We start from the raw sequence: 19,637 nt of genomic DNA on the forward strand, positions 1-19,637 counted from the left end.
TTGACATTGGGTAATATTACGATGGGTTACCAAAATACAAGAATATTGTTAGGTTACTAAAAGTCAGAATAATATTAAATTAAATCATTTAAACACAAAAAACAAAATCAATACGAATGATCAATCGATCTGCAATATGTATTGTGTATATGTGTGTTAGGTATAGCAGTAGGTGAGATGTTGATGAATTCCTGTCAGTTCTTGTATACACCTAATACAAGTGTGTCACTTTCAATTTGGAAACCATTTATATGTATTGTACAAAATAATGATTGATAATTCCAAATTTCATGGAAATAGATTTGACAGCATTCATTATATATGATTAAATATTAAATTAAAAATATGAACAGAATAAGATATATCTTGATCTATATTCTTGTTATGTCATGTTTCCTTGAGAAAGATGTCTACAATCATTGCAAATAACGCTTACCATTACATAAATTGTATATATCATTTTATAGAACTTTGTTTCGTATGTGGCAGGTTTTAAGCAAGTCGCGCCCATGACACCCCCAACATAATTATAATTTAGACGCAATGTAATTAAAATTAATAGAATTTCCACACAGGTATTAGCAGGAGGGCAACAAGGTCATAACAAGGGATGAGCAAACATCATGACCAGATAGAACCTGCATTGTCACCATCGGGACACACACACCTCTCAGCCCGACCCCACGCCGGCTGCCCGACCCCCACAACGGCTCGGAATTACACGCTTCAGCACGGGTGGCCATGTTGACTATCCCAACCCCGGGGTAGGGGGAGGGAGGTCACGTCCCCCCGGAGTGTTATGTTGTAATGTCAGTGGGAAGGGGTGAGTGTCGCAGTGTTATCGTGTCAGGGTGATAATGTACATCCACACTTAATATATGGTCTATGTAAATATTTATCTAGCTTTAATTTGTTGTCTTTTCTGGTTTTTAATGTTTCAAGCAGTTGAAGCGAAGTATTATTGGTTTCGTGATAGTTTACTTGGTAAACACAACTTAATCTTCATTGGAATTCGGTTTTTTTAAATAAATGTTGATAGCGCAATGTTTCAATAATAGGATATTCTTGAATGCATTTTAGAAAAGTTTACTTTTCAAAGTGTCCCTCTTAGTTTAAACACGCATATGTAAAAAGAGATGGTATATAAAACATATTTTATTCAAGAAAAGTTTGATATTATCATTCTCCTTGACACTGTCACCACTTAACATGATTTTCTTTCACAAAGAATCCGATAAATTATTTTATACCCCACAAAGGTTGACATACTTCTGGAGATTTAAAATAGACATTTAGCCACCCACACTTCGAGTGATGGAACCTGCTCGTAGGAAATATGCCAACGTTTCAACCCAGCTGTGTGACGATGTATGTGGCGAGTCATTTCAGTGGACTTATCAGATTCAACGAGCTATTCTAATCTTTTGTTTACATTTGCATAGGACATTTTTATGTCAGAGAGATTATAAAGTTCTCTTATTTCTCAATATTGTCATCGTCGGGCTAGCAGGCTCCTATATATTTCACCAAGTCTTCATAATGAGAGCAGGACATTGGTCTTGGTTAATCCACGAAGACGTAAAAATTTTATTCCGATACAATTAACTCCGGCACGAAACTTTCACACGGAGGTGGTCTGGCTTTCTGCCGTTGATAAGGCGATAATTACACCCTAATTGATAGCTTTTGCCTTCATAAAACGTAATGACTTCCAACTGACCAATCGGCGAGCAGGAACACAATAACAATTTGAGGTACTCTCACATATGGGGACGTGAGCATCGTTTCTTTGGAGGGGCAAATTAATGCACTTACTTACTTTTTTTAATTCTATTTTACAATTTACAATTTCTGTTGGATAGAATATTCAATTTATGTTGTATTAATGATCAAAATAAGAAGAATAATATTGTATAAAATAAGTCGGCGGCATGTGGAGAGGGTTCGTGACGTCACTTACCGACCCGACCCCCCTTGGTGCCAAAATGGTTGCGACCAATGGGCTCCCATCATTGCACCACTACAAGTGTTTATATGAAATGTCGAAAACTTAAATAGTTTCATCTCGGCGTTTAGGGTAAATGTAAATGCCCCGGGCTACGAAAGAAAACAGAAGTTGGAGGACTAGAAAGAGGATGTACCTCAGCAACTGCATCAGCTGTGTGCCCGGGGGTGCCGCCTTCTGGCCACACCTCACTGGCGACAGCGTCACCGGACTCATCAAAAAAGGACATTCTTTTAATATTTCAGAAATATTACATCCAAACTCGGGAACTATCACCCACCATTATTCCACCCCTGTGTTCACATACGGGATGTCACCTCGAACAGCATCGCCCCCACCCACAAGTTCATCGGGGCTCGCACCCCTCCAGGCTTTGTGTGCCTCGGGGATGTCGGCATTCACGTCCCGGGGGTCAAGCGAGCAGGGGAGAGGGCAAAGTGACAGTTCAACATCTAATCAGCTCAAATTTGGAATTACCCGAATTTTATCTGATGATTTCGGAAAGGACAAAGGTGAAAAAGGTGAGTTCAGGTCAACGTGAATTTATTGTGTTTTGCATTTGTAGTCGACGACAATACAACTGGCACATGATAAGCTCATCAGTAAATTGTGCTTTGAAGTAGAAATGAAGACATAGTAAAATTTATGTAGAGAGAAAGATTTTTAAACTTTTAAATATGAGATTAAATCAGTATTAAGCGAAGCTCTGCGAAAAGGATGACGTGATAAAGAGCAAATGGGTTACACATGATGGTGTATAATTTTAGATTTTCACACGCTAATTTTCCAAGTTTCTTTGAAATAAAAGACGCCATTATTTGTGGTGCGGCCTTATATTTGCCTATAATCATTTGAAATATTATCGTAAATAAAATTAAATTCAAAGTTTTCACTACAATTAATAAACAAATCATTGAAGTCATAGTGACATTTTCACTCTTATCACTCTCATGAAATAAAGATTTTAATAGAAGGTTCATATTATGTACAATATGTTTTAAATATTAAAGCTTTATTTTCATTTGACTCTTTGATTAGGCGGTGTATCCCAGAAAGCTGTATAATATAAATGTCATTCTCAGGGATACTAATTGCTAGGAACAACCGTCCACTGTGGTTTCTGCTGAACGTCAGCGCTAACACCCCACGAGGAATTCGTCCACTGTATTTAAGTCATATGTCAACACCACTTTAAATGATCATAAACAAATCCCTCCGCCAAACACCTGAGCGGTCAACATCCTCTTCCGCGATACAAACAAGTCCAGGAAAGGGGTATCAGGTACATGGAGGGGGAAATAGGGAGCCCCCCCCCCCCCCCCCCCCCCCCCCCCCCAGGCTGACAGCATTAGACAACGAGTAGGGTGGCCGGGAGTTCGTGCTGGTAGCTATCTGAAACACATTGCCAGGGTAATTGTGACATATCCAATTGTTCTGACATCTGACACGTAAATTAGCATACGTTCAAATTAGAATATTCACCTGAAACGAAATAGGATATAGACTTGCCATAAAATTAAAAGGATTTGTCAAAATTATTAAGTTTAAACTGACATTTTGGACACATACTATGTAGAATATTATCTATTTGATAACAGTGCAATATGTGGTTAAATAGGACTGTCGTGACTGTTAATACATAAATGTACATATATGTCTATTTTTGGAAATGTTCTGCTATATTTACTGTAAGTTCTGCACCTTATATAAAGGAGTTTGTTTATTACGTGTAATAGAACCATATATTGTTTCTGTATGCAAATATTTTATCCCTTGTGCATTGACATTTGAATGTCATCATCTACGTCACAATGGACGCGTGTGTCACCCACTCAGACAATCAGCATTCTCAACATGTTTCAGATGGGTAATAATAATTGTTACAAGTTTTTTATATGATAATACGTTGTCATTTATCGTCATTAAAATATATTTCTTAAAATATACATTCCATTTTCCAAAATAAACACACATCCATTATCAAGGAGAAAAATGAACCAAACAATTTAGATACTGGTAAAAAATCAGACACTGAGATGATACAAATGTATCTCTATCGCCTCGAATTAATTATTATAATAAAATAATTAATATATCTATCTTTTAAATATCACCAATTATTCTTAATTGTTGTTTGTGGGATACAGATTTCAATTATCGGAGATGGTTCCAAAAACATACATGTTGCTTAATAAGCGATCCTGGTACGTAGGTAGCGTGGACTATTCAATATCCTTCACAGAAACTGATGTCACAGAAGGCGAGATCACCTTCTGAATGCGGTAATTATGCGATATCATGAAGAATAAATAGAACAAAAACATTTCTCATGTTTCTCATTTTTCATGTTACTTGCTTCCTGACATTATATTCAAGAAGTATATGCACTTACTATTTATTGTTTTGATTTAAAATTACAGACTTGTATTTTGACAGCTAACAGATATATATCAAATTATATGCCTATTCATTGTAAGCGCAAATATTTCTTTATAGTTTACTATAACAGAACTTGCCATTTATTATATTAGAATTATTATATTATGTTTGCATTGACATAATTCTGGTATATTAATTATTAGAATCAATATACATAATATCATTGAATGTTTTAGTTCATGTGCATCATGTTATTATGGTATTCTTTTCTAGATAAACTATACCTCTCAGTTAATACTATCATATTTGATTTTTAATTGAAAATACCTTAAGTAAGTAATATTATATGAAAAAGACTAACTTAGCTTGCGCATAGACATCCTTCAAAGAATACGTCTACATGGTTTTACTTTTTAAACCATAATTTGATGTAAAAAAACTAAAAACTAAAAAATCAAAAAAATCGCGCAATACAAAACTGTTGATGGGTATCTTACCTATCTTATCTATCTATCTGAAAATCAATGAATTTGTTTTTTTCGGCACAAATTTTCCTTTCAAACATGGTTGAGGTCATGTGGTTGCAAATTCATTTCTGACTCCAGTTTTCATTGAACCAATTTATTTTCACACAAAATTAACCAGCCACATATTATCTTTTACAAACTGTTGCAGTAATGAGTGATGATCAGGACATAAAATATATCAGTTCTTTCAATTTGTAATTACGTAAAATGTAAACTCGGTATACTTTCTTTTGCCCCTCAGTTTATTTATCATTTTCATATGTTTTTTGTTTCAGCATCATCACCGAAACGCTCACCCCCGACGAGCCCTGCCCGACCCCACCTGTGTCCATGTAACAGCGTTACCTGCAGCCCCGGGCACTACCCACAGATGATGTACCCATCCTCCCTGTCTGCCGTACACGCCCTGCAACCCCCTCAATACCCCATGTCCGCCGGCTCAGACGCGCTGCCAGGTGAGCTATTTTCATGTAAGTCAAATTTTATTTAATCCTTTGTTCGTTTAGTTAATGATTCATATCTTTTCTCGGATATTGTTCTCAAATTGTTTTGTTTATATGAGAATTTTAATGCTGCGCCTTCAAATATACAATGTTTCTCTGCGTCCAAGCCATTACTAGCCATATAATTATCAAAAAATCTATTATTACAAATAAGATGCACAAGCCAACATATTATATTCTTAGTTGGTATTGTTATCGACATGTAAACAAAAATATTGAGAAATTTAAGCATCATATTTTATAATATTATCCATTTGAATGCATACAAATAATGATCTATTTAGCATTATCAGTCAGTTCGCAAATCATTTTTCATAGTACTCGTAAATACATATTAAATGAGAAAAGTACTCATTATTTAATTAAATGAAACACATATAAATTAACGGTTTACATGAAATGAGAATAACTGAAAGTGTAAATTTTCAAATGGGATTCAATAATTGAATTCAAATTTTACAATTATTTACCATATAATTTGCACCATCGTAGATCAAATATCAAATCTATGATTACATCTGCTATTGTCGATTGATTTCAATAACATGTAAATATAGTTCTTTATAATGTTTCTGTATTAATACTCTCAGCTACATATCTTCATTGATATTATATAAAATTGAAGTTCATCAAATGCAACTGAACCAGACATCTTCATCACATACATCTACCATCATCACATGCTAAAGTATAGAGGGTACATGTCTACCTATTGGTTAGCATTGGGTGCTGTGCATCTTCCCGAGGCAAGTGAGTTAACTGACTTTTAAAGTCCAGTTTCCACAGTGGAAAATGGACTTTTATAGTCAGTTAACTCACTTGCCTCGGGAACTTTTAAAGTCAGTTAACTCACTTGCCACGGGAACGTTTAAAGTCAGTTAACTCACTTGCCTCGGGAACTTTTAAAGTCAGTTAACTCACTTGCCTCGGGAACTTTTAAAGTCAGTTAACTCACTTGCCTCGGGAACTTTTAAAGTCAGTTAACTCACTTGCCTCGGGAAGATGGTTCTGTGCAACACTGAGTGGAGGTAGTTTCTGCAACGATAGACAATATATAATGTCAACACCCTCAAATAACTTCAGGTGGAAAGTTCAGAATCCCATGGTAGTCGGACGTTTAGCGAATGTTTTTTTTGTACCTTTTATCGTTACGAAGCCTTACTGTAAAATATTAAAGAATATTTACAATAGATATATTATGCTCGTTATTTTTGCATTTTTGCATGTTCTGATTCAACTGTATTTTTGTGGTGTTTGGAAAAGGTTTGAATGTGTTTGATATGTTCTTTGGGTGGCATTGAACCGTAGACAGTCACTGAAAACCAATTTTTAGCTCGCCTGAGCTATCAGTTTTGTGTCCAGCCGAAACGTGATCTTGTTAACAATTTCCCGTCTACATGCATTGAAAATGTTCGTACCATTAATGATTATCGTGTTCAGCTTATCAATTAGGTTTGAAAAGTGTTCTGTTTAATCTTCGGATAGTTTAAACATTTGATATGTAAATCAATCTTGAATACCGGTACAGCTTGTATCCTTCAAAACAAAAACGAACAAATGTCTCTTAGAGATTCAGTTTTCGTAATCTGATTTCCAGTTTATGTTGGATACCTTCAGAAATGCCATCCATTACATTTCGCTAAATCTAATGCCATGTAATTTAATAAAAACATAATTTTATTATCATTTTATTATTTTTACCATTTGAGCAAGTCCCGATTTACCGTTAGATCTTTTGCACAGGTGGGAATACATTAAAGTGATAGCGTCACTCGCTAGTTATATTCGTGGCTCCGCGCATTCAAATTTAACTGAAAAGCAAGACTGTTTTATACTTCCAGTATATCATTAATGAATCAGTCGTGAAGTTTTATTTGAAATAAAACAGAAAAAAACACGATACTCATTTTAACGACGAAATAATATCGAAAATAGAAACAGTATTTTTTGTATTTAAACCAATAAAAGCTGTGTATTTCTTCAGCCGTCAGGACTCGAGGTAGTACTGGTATCTCCTTTTGTGCGAATATCCCCCGTTTTCATTTTCATTTCACAAAGTCATATTTACTGTTATTATCTGAACATACGGTAGCATGGATAGAGCATGTGCCTACATTGTTGCTTCCAATTACCAAATACAATTTCATTACAAAGATCAGTTAATCTCTGAATGGTTAATATACGCAGAGACCATAAAATAGAAATTTATTTCATTGTCTCTGATATGTTTCATAAATATATACTTTCGGTATAATTTAGTCGAACTTACAATTACCAATTCAATATACGCATCCGATTTATACACAGAAACCATAAAATAGAAATCTATTTTATTGTCTGTGGTATATTTTTCATAAATATAAACTTTTGGTATGATTTAATCGAACTTACAATTAACAATTCAAAACAATTTAATTATAAACATTAGTTAATCTCTGAATGGTTAATATATGTTTCTTTTCATAAACTTTCGGTATAATTTAATAGAACTTACAAGTTTTACCAATTCGAAACAATTTCGTAAAAAGATCAGTTAATCTCTGAATGGTTAATATACGCAGACCATAAAAATAGAACTCTATTTTATGGTCTCTGATATATGTTTCTTTTCATAAACTTTCGGTATAATTTAATCCAACAAATAAATATCAACCACTTGAGATGAATAGGTGAAAATATGTCCGGAGAAACTTGTTTAACTTTCCTCAATCAGATCTATACAAGTCTAAGTCATAAACCTTAAACGCTGCTTTTAGCAATATTCCAGCAATATCATGGCTTGACACATTGTACCCATGTCGGGAATTGAATCGGTCTTCGGCGTGACGGGCGAACGCTTTAACCACTAGACTACCCGGCCGCCCCTAAACAGATCAAGCATTCATATGAACTTTATATACAATATATTTATTTTAGCAAATTGCACTGACACAGAATCTATTTACAATAACAAGTGAATAAATACTGACCACAAATTCGGTTACAAATTGCTAAGAACCATGTACATTGAATACTTGAATGCAGGTTGGTGACGCCGGGTATATTCCGTGGTAGATCTCCTGGAACTTATGCTTGTCGTGAGAGGCGACTTGTTCGATGGTCAGGGTCGTTGACTTGTTTGACTGCAACCCTATACCCCGACATCCGTGAAGATCCGGGTTAGGATCCATGTTTGTCCAAAGAGATGACTAACGGGATCGGGTGGTCAGGCTCGCTTATTTGGAAGATGCGTGTCATCGTATTGTCACCAATTGTTACATCGATGCTCATGATGTCAGTCACTGGATTGTCTGGTCCAGACTTGATTATTTACAACCCGCATTCATATAGCTTGAATATTGCACAGAGTGCGGAGTTAAAAAACAAACAAACTAACGTAAAACCCCGACGGCTTGGAATGGTGCTCATTACATCACCCATTGGATTGTCCAGCTCGGGTATTTACAGGATGCTGTCATGTGTAGCTAGAATAGTGCAGCGTTAATAAACAACGAAAGTTACGGGTGTGTGTAATATCTTGATGATTTACAAGTTGGCAGAAAAATAAGTATTTGACTTTTTATGACATTTTTTTTATTGTGATAATGTTCCTCCTCATCAAAAACAATTAAAGGAAGATGTAATTCACGATGTTGACAGTCTTTTCGTAAAGCCCGTTGTTATTCTGTACTGGCTTCAATAATGTCAGGGTAGAGCGTCATTCTGTATTGACTTCAAGAATGTCAGGTTGTGCGTTGTTATTCTGTATTGGCTTCAAGAATGCCAGGTAGTGTGTTGTTATTCTGTATTGGATTCAAGAATGCCAGGTAGTGCGTTGTTGTTCTGTACTGGCTTCAATAATGTCAGGTAGTGCGTTATTCTGTTTTGGCTTAAATAACGTCAGGTAGTGTGTTATTCTGTTTTGGCTTCAATAACGTCAGGTAGTGCGTGGTTATTCTGTATTGGGTTCAAGAATGTCAGGAAGCGCGTTCATATTCTGTAATCGCTTAAAGAATGTCAACCACGACTACTTGTTGATATCAACCACGTTGACAATATTACAGCTCACAAACTCACCTATGGTTTCATGTTGTGATTAAGTACTGCTGACGTCTGACTTTGTTTTGTGTCTGTGTCTAAATGACTTCACCCAAAAAACAAGCGAGGGGGTGAACGTTGTTTTAAGGCACCGTCAACAATGTTACCGCTGTATCACGCCGCCCTGTAAATTAAGTCTTGACTAGACAACCAGGGGTTGACAGCATGAGCATGGATAACCTCTATCGGTGAACGATGACTCAAATTTAGCCAGGTGAAACGTGGTAACCACCCACCCCTCGTGGTAGGTTTTGGGACCTGATCCCAACAGTATCCTACAGGAACGAGTGAATGTTATTTAACGCCGCATTCGCAATTTCCGCAAGTAAATAATTGAGTCCAGACAAGTGATTGATATCATGAGCAACATCCCACGTCGTCGGGGTATACTGACACGCTATCAACAAAGTCACCACCCAATCCACTAAGTCGGGTGCACGGGTGGCCCGGTCCCATAAGGCGCCGCAATTCGTGCGGTACAGAAACCCAGGATTGCGGGTTTGATTATAAATCTAGGTTTGCTAGCGCCATACCCGTGCTCGTGCGTTTCACAAAACCTGTACACGTCTGAGACCTGCATCACTTCCTATGTTTATTCTGACCATGTTTATTCAAACTGTGTGACATTTTCTGGTTCGGATCAGTGTCAGTAGCGTCAATCTGACACGAATTAAAGGCTGATTGACTAAGAAGCAGCGTGTCGTGGCTTTGCGCGTTGCTCGTTTCATCCAGACTGGGAAAGAGTTCGAATCCGTGTCACATGACCGACAGTTACCATTTTACATACGCTACCTACAATACACATGAATCATGTATGGTAGGTCCATGTGAACAGGATAGTATTTTGTTTCCAACGTGTTAATTGGCACCGCTCCTACTTGAGGGTAGGGGTGCGTTTATGTGCGGGTGCGGTATTTTTTCAAATCAGTACATATGACACTTTTCGTGTTGTTTTACTCAATTTTAAAAGTCAGTTCTTTTCGTTCAGATAATCTTTTGGAAAAACCCCGCCTCGAAAACCTCGTTCTACCTTTAAGAATTATCGGTCGTTTGGTTCACCGTGACATCTTTTACGAATAACTCCATTTATTATTCGTGACAAATAATTACAAAGACAAAATATTTTTGATACAATTTATTCATCAATCTTTATGTATTTACAACTACTCAAATATCGCGATTACGACACACTACACCCATGAACTAACCTGTTAAAGATGTCCGTTACCGCTTCACACCGTGTGGCAGATGTATCACTCCGCCTCCTTCGCAGGGGGGCCTGTCTTAATTACCATTCGATAGGTGGCGTAATTAAACTAAATAAACTGCGCATGTTTGCGAATGGCCGTAGCTGGTCCGGAGACACTATGGTGAAGCGCACGTCAGTTGATGCCTGCGGTGAAATAGATTAATCGCTGGTAGCTATGACATGTATACAGATACAGGGAAAACAATATACACGAGCGAGTAAGGCACAAGAGGGTAGAAAGGCGCTCGATCAACTTTTGTTTATTTTACCGTAAACCGTTGACACATGATGTCGTAATGACTTTAAAATCAATTTGACAAGATGTATCTTCTGTTCTCGTCACAAACACTGGTCCTCGTAGGGCGACTGTTTTTCACGGGCCTGAAATTATATCAAGGACATAGTTAATGTCGAAAATATTTGAAGTGGTTGGACCCTGTGTTTTCTGAATTGTTTGTTTGTTGTTTAACGCCTCCCTCGGCAATATTCCAGCGGTTCTGAAATTGTAGTCGATTTATTAGTGAGTGAGTGAGTTTATGTTAAAGGTCACATCGGCGACATTACAGACATATCGTGACGACATTTTATAGTACCATTAGAGTGAGTGAGAGAGTTGATTTTACACCGCTTTTAGCAATATTCCAGAAATATCAAGGCGGGGGACACCAGAAATTGGCTTCACACATTGTACCCATGTGGGGATTCAAGCGCGGGTCTTCGGCGTGACGAGCTAACGCTTTAACCACTGGGCTACCCGACCGCCCCTAGTACCATTAGATTTACAAAGGAACATATTGAATATTTTTAAATGGTCGACTCTTAAGCATCGTATCACCAATCGTTTGGTTTTCTCCGGAGGAAATGACGTTACTTTTAGAGGTCGTTGTTTACCAAACGATAAAGTTGAATGCCGCCAATGTTACATTGATAGAAACGCACCAACATCACTCTAGGTATATCTGTGTTATGACATTTAAACACACAGCTACACTTGGCTTCAGTAGCTGATAGGGCGGTCGGGTAGCCTAGTGGTTAAAGCGTTCGCTCGTCACGCCGAAGACCCGGGTTCGATTCCCGACATGGGTACAATGTGTGAAGCCCATTTCTGGTGTCCCCCGCCGTGAGATTTCTGGAATATTGCTAAAAGCGGCGTAAAACCATACTCAGTCAGTCAGTAGCTGATATGTTTACAAGATAAAGTGACTTGAATAATTCATAGTTGTTTTGGATGGGATAACTTATTTCTTTCCGACATTTCTCGAACAGGGCCGTATTCAATCCTCAGTGCAGACAATGGGACATCCGGGCAACCCAAGAGGAAGAGATCTTGGTCACGTGCTGTCTTCTCCAACCTCCAGAGGAAGGGCTTGGAGAAGCGGTTTGAGGTGCAGAAGTATGTCACGAAGCCTGACAGACGACAGTTGGCCGCCATGTTGGGGTTAACGGATGCTCAGGTAAATGAAGCTAGAAAAAGAAAGTGACAAAAACATCACTGAAGACAATACATGAGTGAGTGAGTGAGTGAGTTTGGTTTAACGTCGCTTTTAACAGTATTCCAGTTATATCACGGCGTGCAAGCTTAATGTGGGAGGAAAGCCCGAAGTGATACAGGTCTCAAAAGTTTACCTTTTCGGTGAAGCCCACGAGCACGGGTATAGTGCTTACAAACCTAGAAACATAATCGGGGCAAACCGAGATTCGAACCCACAACCACAGGTTTCTGGCGTGCCCAAGGGACGCAACTCTGCACAGCGAATCGCGGCGCCTTAGACGACTGGGCCACCCCCACCCGAAGACAATTCACGAGATGACTTATTGGGTCGGATGGTGAAGCTCGATATTCAAGCATGTACCAAATACACACATATACCGCAGAGGGTGTTAGTTGGCGAAATGACTTGCAATCCATTTAAACCGTGACGCGTTCTTCTCACGATAACAGTTTCTAGCAGATTTTGACAGGTCTGGTAATTGCTGGTCCCTATCAAAGTATCGTTCTTTAACTAACAACATAATGACTTTCATTACGCTACTCAGATTCTCAATAGGATAGTGGGGATGTTCAATTAACTGGATATAAACTTTAACAGGATACCGTTATTGGTAATGGCTAACGTAGGACCCAAACCGCTTGTGTTTCAACAGACATTTAACAGACATGCAAAAAACATAAGTCATTAAACCAATTCCAATTTGATAAAGTTTAATTACATGCCACGACTCTCGGACGCAGAACCCCCCACGACTGCCGAGGAATATTGGTGTCTGGGTAGTGGTAGAGCGAGTGAAATGGACGCGGGAGGCAGAGGAGGGCACGCGCTGACAGCTCATTGCGGGAGGGAGGGGGCAGAAGCGGCAATAAAAAATAACATTTTGATTAAATGGGGCACACCAGGATCTCGACTGCAACATTTTCCACAGTATTTTATGTGAAGGGTCTAGCTGCAAGCGTACAAGAACACCCTCATTAATTGAATGTGATTTCTACAAGAGGGGATGTCGTATATTAATATAAGCAGCTCACGTCGTTGGAGTTGGCACTTTAATTGAAGTGATCAGCACACCGACCTGCTGACATTCTGCGTTATCGTATCTTTCCGTCGCCGTGGCAGTCGGGGGTTACGCACTCGTAGGCCGCACGTACGTGTAAGTCGGGCTTCGAGGTAGTGGACTACTTATTTACACGAAGAGCGACACCTAGCGGAGATTGTCATGAGATGCTCATAAATAACGACACTTGCCAGGAATGTTTAATCACTTTATACGTAATACCTCCATTTTGCAATTCAAATCTTGTACAGGCAGAACCGAAAATAAAATAAAATTTATAGTTGGCCGATAAGGGAAACTATCTTTGTCAAGATTGGATTCAAATATGTAGGCAGAAAAGATAATAAACCGATTACGGTGTGATGTGTATTTCAATTTGGGCGTCAACATCGCAATACGTAAGACATGTCAGCTTTACCATTTTAACAGCCTCGTTAAAACTACCGAGTGTATACAAAACATCTAGAAGCAAGACTTTCCTATGTGTTTTATTACCCAAACCTATTGATTCACGCACCCGGTGTGGGAAATTGTTTGCGATTCCCTAATAAAACGAGGGTAAAAAAAATCACAAATAGTTTTAGATACTACATGTAAACACGTCATTCTCCCGATTAACTAACAATCCAGTTAAGATAAGACAAAAATGTACGAGCCAAATAAAGCCAATGCTGGTTTACCTTTTTAAAAAAATGACATGAGAAAAAAATATCAATTATTTTTCTTGTTTCTTGATTACTTAAACCGTTGCCATGTACAAAATTTGTATCAGTTACATGTATATGCAATGAACGTGTCAGTCGTGTTCGACCACCGTATATCGTCAAAATAAAAGTTTAGGATGCTTATATTACCAAAATTATAATTTTGAAAAATTAACATATCAATTTGTTAAAGTAAAATAAATTAAATCTTAACAGACATTTAAACAAGTGATCTGATACCGTATAGTATAATTTAATACCAATGCTTAAACACCGCACTCCCGTTTGCCGATAATGGCTTTCTGGAAGCGGTTCCATCTGTGGCCGTTTAGGCTTAGTAACAGTGCGCTTCATGTTGATGCTCCGAACACTAATCGTCTATCTCCTGCAAGGAAGCGATTGCCGGCCGCCTCCCATACACAGATAGCCACTCATTTCTCACCTAACTCTTATTTACTGCACTCAATAGACATTTATCACAAGAGGCAAAACTGTACATGCAAAAAGCAAACGCATTTCCTGCAAAATCTACAGTTCCACTCTCACGTGTCTACCAAATGCTTCCCCTTCTACGTGGGGGGCAAAACATCAAAGGCCGATGCCGACATCACCCACAAAAGTTTATTCTCAATTTTAACTTGAAACGTCAGAATAAACCTCACTCTTCAAAGTGTTTGCTTAAAATCGGCTGGCAGACGTTGATAGAGACCATGGATACTTTATAAAAAAAAATCGTAACTGAAAAAGATTAAATAATTTAACCGAATAAAATTAGAGAAACGATAAACACGAACGCCATGTTTGACCATGCAGAGATCATCCACCTCGGCGGAGCGCATGTGCGGTTTACAAACTTGCAGATATTCTCACACCTTCCGCGAGGCGGTGACGCATGCGCATGTCCCTATTTAAGATAAAAGCCTGCAACCAATGAAACAAGCCGCTGACATATTCTGCACGTGATGGGTTTTGAGAATTAAATAATGAAGGACTACAATTATCCTAAACGTCCTAAGGTCTGTATGTATTTGGAAGTAAATTGACGCTGACCCAGCAATAGCGAGGGTAGAATCAGTCGAGACTAATATTCAACGGTCGAGCCATATAACGGAAGATATAACGGCGACGCAAGAAATTGACAGAACAAATTTTGTACTCATAGGGATTCGAACCAGTGTCTTTGGCGTAACGAGCCAACACTTTAACCGCTGGGCAACTCAATCGCACCCAAATAGAAAGGAGAGAAATTAGGTGGCCTCGTGATGTGAAAGTAAGACATAAACAAAACTGTCGCTGAGGTCGTGGAGAACTAGACGCCCAATAAAATTAATTTGTTTAACTTCAGGTGAAAGTGTGGTTCCAAAACAGACGGATGAAGTGGCGTCACGCGCAGCAACAGAAAGCAAAAGACGACGAGGGTTCGCCAGATGGCGAGACCGGAAGTAAGGAAGGCGAGGAAAGGGCACTAGACAAGGTTGACATCGAGGCTGACTCCGAAGAGGAAAGTGACGAGTGTGACAAAGAGGAGGAGATTTCAATAGACAGTGGGGTAGAGGAAACAGATGTACCGTGTTCTATGGTGAGCCAGGAAGAGAGTGCCAACTGAGACGGTCTCACAACAGTGGGTGTACACATCCAGCCATCTCAACTCGTGGCATTGTCGAGAAGAACACAGTTTGAGACCTTGTCCAATGAGCGATCGTCCTCTGATCACGTGGAGCATATTTATAACCCCAGTAACCTTCTGCAGGCAGATTGCGTGCTGCACGTGCGTTACATGCAAACTGTGATATTTGGCTGTGCATAAAGCACGATAGAGGACGAGTATCAATACATGAAGACACAAACGTCATTTACGCAATATGAAAACTTTCGACGATAGTAACTTTCTATTTCGATATTTTCTGTCAATTATCCTGTTACATAAGTTGCAACAAATCTATCCTCTAAAACCATCTATATGTTGCTGTTAGTATTTATCTGAATTCTATGGTGTCAAAGCTTTTTGTGAAAGTTTAAGGTATGGGAGTCCGGTATAGATTTTTATGCTGGTGTGATTGTCTACATGATGACTGTTTTTGAAGCACAAATACACGTAGGCAATCACATTCAGATCGACAGTTGTATATATATTTGTAAATACAGTCGATGTTCATAAATATGTTCTTGTAAATAAATTATTGAATATGGAATTCATTGTTATTTATTGCCTTGTTGCACAAGCACCAAATACATATTTAGAGCACGCCGGGACAATTTGTTGTTTAACGCCGCACTCAGAAATATTCCAGCTATATGACGGCGGTCTGTAAATAATCGAATCTGGACCAGACAATCCAGTGACTGACATCATAAGCATCGATCCACGCAATTGGGGTACGATGATCAACCAAGTCAGCAAACATGACCACCCCATCCCGTCAGTCGTCTCTTACGACAAGCATGGGTTGCTGAGAGATGGCACAATTAAGATACCAAGTTACACAATCTTGTGATGTTGATATATTCCCATATGCAAAGGCATCGGGGTGCGGTTCTAAGTTTTGGCTGCGGTAGTTACGATCCTTCTCGAATACACGTAATGGTAAACGGCAAGCATGTTGGCAAAGATATGCCCAAATCAATTATACTGTAACTAAGAGAGATACGACTTCCTGACATGGAGTCGTACTAAGTGCCTTCATTTCGAAGAGGCTCTTAAAAAAGAGATTAATTCTCTGACACTTTCGTAAGATGAAATAAGTGTTCATGAAGCTTGAGTTTCTTTCGTTTTCATGTCAACTGCGCAAGACCAAATTTTATCTTGCACTGGCGTTTACAGGGCACACTCACCTTTGAGGCGCCACTGAACGTTGTACCGTTATATATTTGTGTGTACACTAAATAACCCAAGATTTGCTCAATGTACCGTTCATTTCGTAGTACGTAGCGCATGTGTTTTTCTCTCGCAGCACTCCTATTGTCCAGACTGGTTTCCGGCTTTCTATGAGCTGCGACATTTGTCATGAGTGAGTATTGTTTTACGCCGTTTTTGGCACTATTCGAGCAATATCACGGCGAGGGACACCAGAAATGGGCTTCACACATTGTACCCACATGGGGAATCGAGCCCGGGTCTTCGGCGTCTTTGTGACGAAGACTGATCCATTGTGCGATTACATCTATTCCAATGGTTCTTTTGGGTGCCTGTTTGTTAACGCACGGTAACTTCTTACAGTTTTCACCTCGAGCTAAACCAAAAGAAAATGTTTTAACAAATCAAACAATCTAATTGAATAAAGCGTTTACTGAGTGAGTGAAGAGGATGTTAATGCTTGGGAAGAACTCGAATTATGTTAATAATTCTCGTGTATCGCCCTCGCCTTAAGGATAATGCACAAACATTAACACTTTCTGGACTCATAACTAATATATGGGGCTCAATGATACCAAGAAGACGCTCAGCGAAACATGAGACTTCTCCTGGACATCAACAGATTACCTGTTAAACAAGTGAAGAAGTGAAGTCTAAACCATTTCAATACACCAAAGCATAAATTTCGAGATTAATCTTTCATCAGTTAATCTTTCAAACTGATCCAGAAAATGTCCCGACCTGGACTGCGTTTTACGTGACGTACATAACCTGCGCCCTTATATCGAGGTTATGACGTACCATTTATCACTGAGGTACTGTCGAGGCAATGACACATGCCGTGCGCCATTGACGCACTCTCGAGGCAATGACAGATGTCCTGCGCCCTTGCCGTACTGTAGAGGCAATGACAGATGTCCTGCGCCATTGAGGTACTGTAGAGGCAATGACAGACTCCCTGCGCCCTTGACGTACTGTAGAGGCAGTCGACAGATGTACTGCGCCCATGACGTACTGTTGAGGCAATGACAGATGTCCTGCGCCCTTGACGTACTGTAGAGGCAATGACAGATGTCCTGCGCCCTTGACGTACTGTAGAGGCAATGACAGATGTCCTGCGCCCTTGACGTACTGTAGAGGCAATGACAGATGTCCTGCGCCCTTGACGTACTGTAGAGGCAGTGACAGATGTCCTGCGCCCTTGCCGTACTGTAGAGGCAATGACAGATGTCCTGCGCCCTTGACGTACTGTAGAGGCAATGACAGATGTCCTGCGCCCATGACGTACTGTAGAGGCAGTGACAGATGTCCTGCGCCCTTGACGTACAGTAGAGGCAATGACAGATGTCCTGCGCCCTTGACGTACTGTAGAGGCAATGACAGATGTCCTGCGCCCATGACGTACTGTAGAGGCAGTGACAGATGTCCTGCGCCCTTGACGTACTGTAGAGGCAATGACAGATGTCCCGCGCCCATGACGTACTGTAGAGGCAATGACAGATGTCCTGCGCCCTTCACGTACTGTAGAGGCAATGACAGATGTCCTGCGCCCTTCACGTACTGTAGAGGCAATGACATATGTCTTGCGCCCTTTGCGTACTGTAGAGGCAATGACGTTTACCCAGCGCACTGTTCTACAAAGGACCATGTAAAATAGCTCGTGCAATATTAAAGGAAAGACAGCTTGGCAGTACTTGATTCTGGTTACACTTGTGTTCTATTCATAGTCAATTTTATCAAACGTGTAAACGAAATGAATCTCGGCTGCGCAGTATCGCGATCCACATACATACGCCACTCCGACCGACATTATCCACTCCGAGATACATAGCACTAAATACATTAACTCTTGACATATACCAAACGCCATGGAATGACCTGTTCAAATAAATTTGTTAAACAAAGTATCCTTCTCTAATCACCCTGCCACTTCCAAGGCTATTAAACAGTCATCAATATCGTTGACTGGCTGAGAATCAGGAACCTGCAGCTGAGGAAAACGACCACCCCCTAGGGAACAATTGGCCGACCCTTGTGTAAACAAATAAATGGTTACAAATGGGCGATAACATTATGTTTACGAGGTGAGAGGGTTGTCAGACGAGGGCAAACCACGGTGTCAGCTTCTCAACTCGACGACTATGGGTACTTGACTTTATCGCAATACAAATATGGGAAGTGTAGGGGGGTATCTCGTCTTACTAACAAACCGTCACTCTCGATAAATGACCAGTAATTATCTCGCCTGTATCTGTGGTGTATGGTGTCTCCATGTCAAGCGTGGGGAACAGGAGACGATGTATGTACAGCGATACTTACCAAGACGTACAATAACTAATTACAAACATATCACTTTCGTGGAATATACTCGTGTAAACCAAACAATCATCCATGGGTTGTTTATTCAAAAATACAGCAAACTACGGTTATAACGAACACGCTTATAACGAACTGACTGATATATCGAACTTATTTTTAAGTCCCGGCCTTTTGTTGTATATAAGCTATTTATCTGCCTATAACGAACTACGGTTATAACGAACTAAAATTAGTGGTCCCTTTGAGTTCGTTATAACCGTAGTTTACTGTGTGGTCTTTAGACTTTTCGTTCTTAATCAGGGTTGCGGTGGTCATAATTATGGAGATGGACACAGCTAGATCAAAAGACCAAAACATAGTCTATGAACTATTTTAAGCTAGCTAGACTTTTACTTGTTATAATCTATACCGGTTTAAAAAAAAATTTAAATGCAAGTATTCGCCAGTTATGGTACTGGATTGCTAGAACA

General features: G+C 39.4%; 1 protein-coding gene across 1 annotated transcript; it reads left to right on the plus strand.

The window, feature by feature from the left end:
* The first annotated feature begins 2,087 nt into the window (after positions 1 to 2,087).
* On the plus strand, positions 2,088 to 15,829 carry LOC139444114 (H2.0-like homeobox protein). The gene is made up of 4 exons (XM_071225017.1): positions 2,088 to 2,526; positions 5,187 to 5,381; positions 12,007 to 12,194; positions 15,340 to 15,829. The coding sequence occupies exons 1-4, from the start codon at positions 2,088 to 2,090 to the stop codon at positions 15,598 to 15,600; spliced, it is 1,083 nt and encodes a 360-aa protein (XP_071081118.1). The 3' UTR covers positions 15,601 to 15,829.
* The last annotated feature ends 3,808 nt before the right edge of the window (positions 15,830 to 19,637 follow it).

Source organism: Haliotis cracherodii, unplaced genomic scaffold (genome assembly GCF_022045235.1).
Source record: "Haliotis cracherodii isolate W230 unplaced genomic scaffold, xgHalCrac1.p SCAF_5, whole genome shotgun sequence".
Classification (NCBI taxonomy): Eukaryota; Metazoa; Mollusca; class Gastropoda; order Lepetellida; family Haliotidae; genus Haliotis; species Haliotis cracherodii.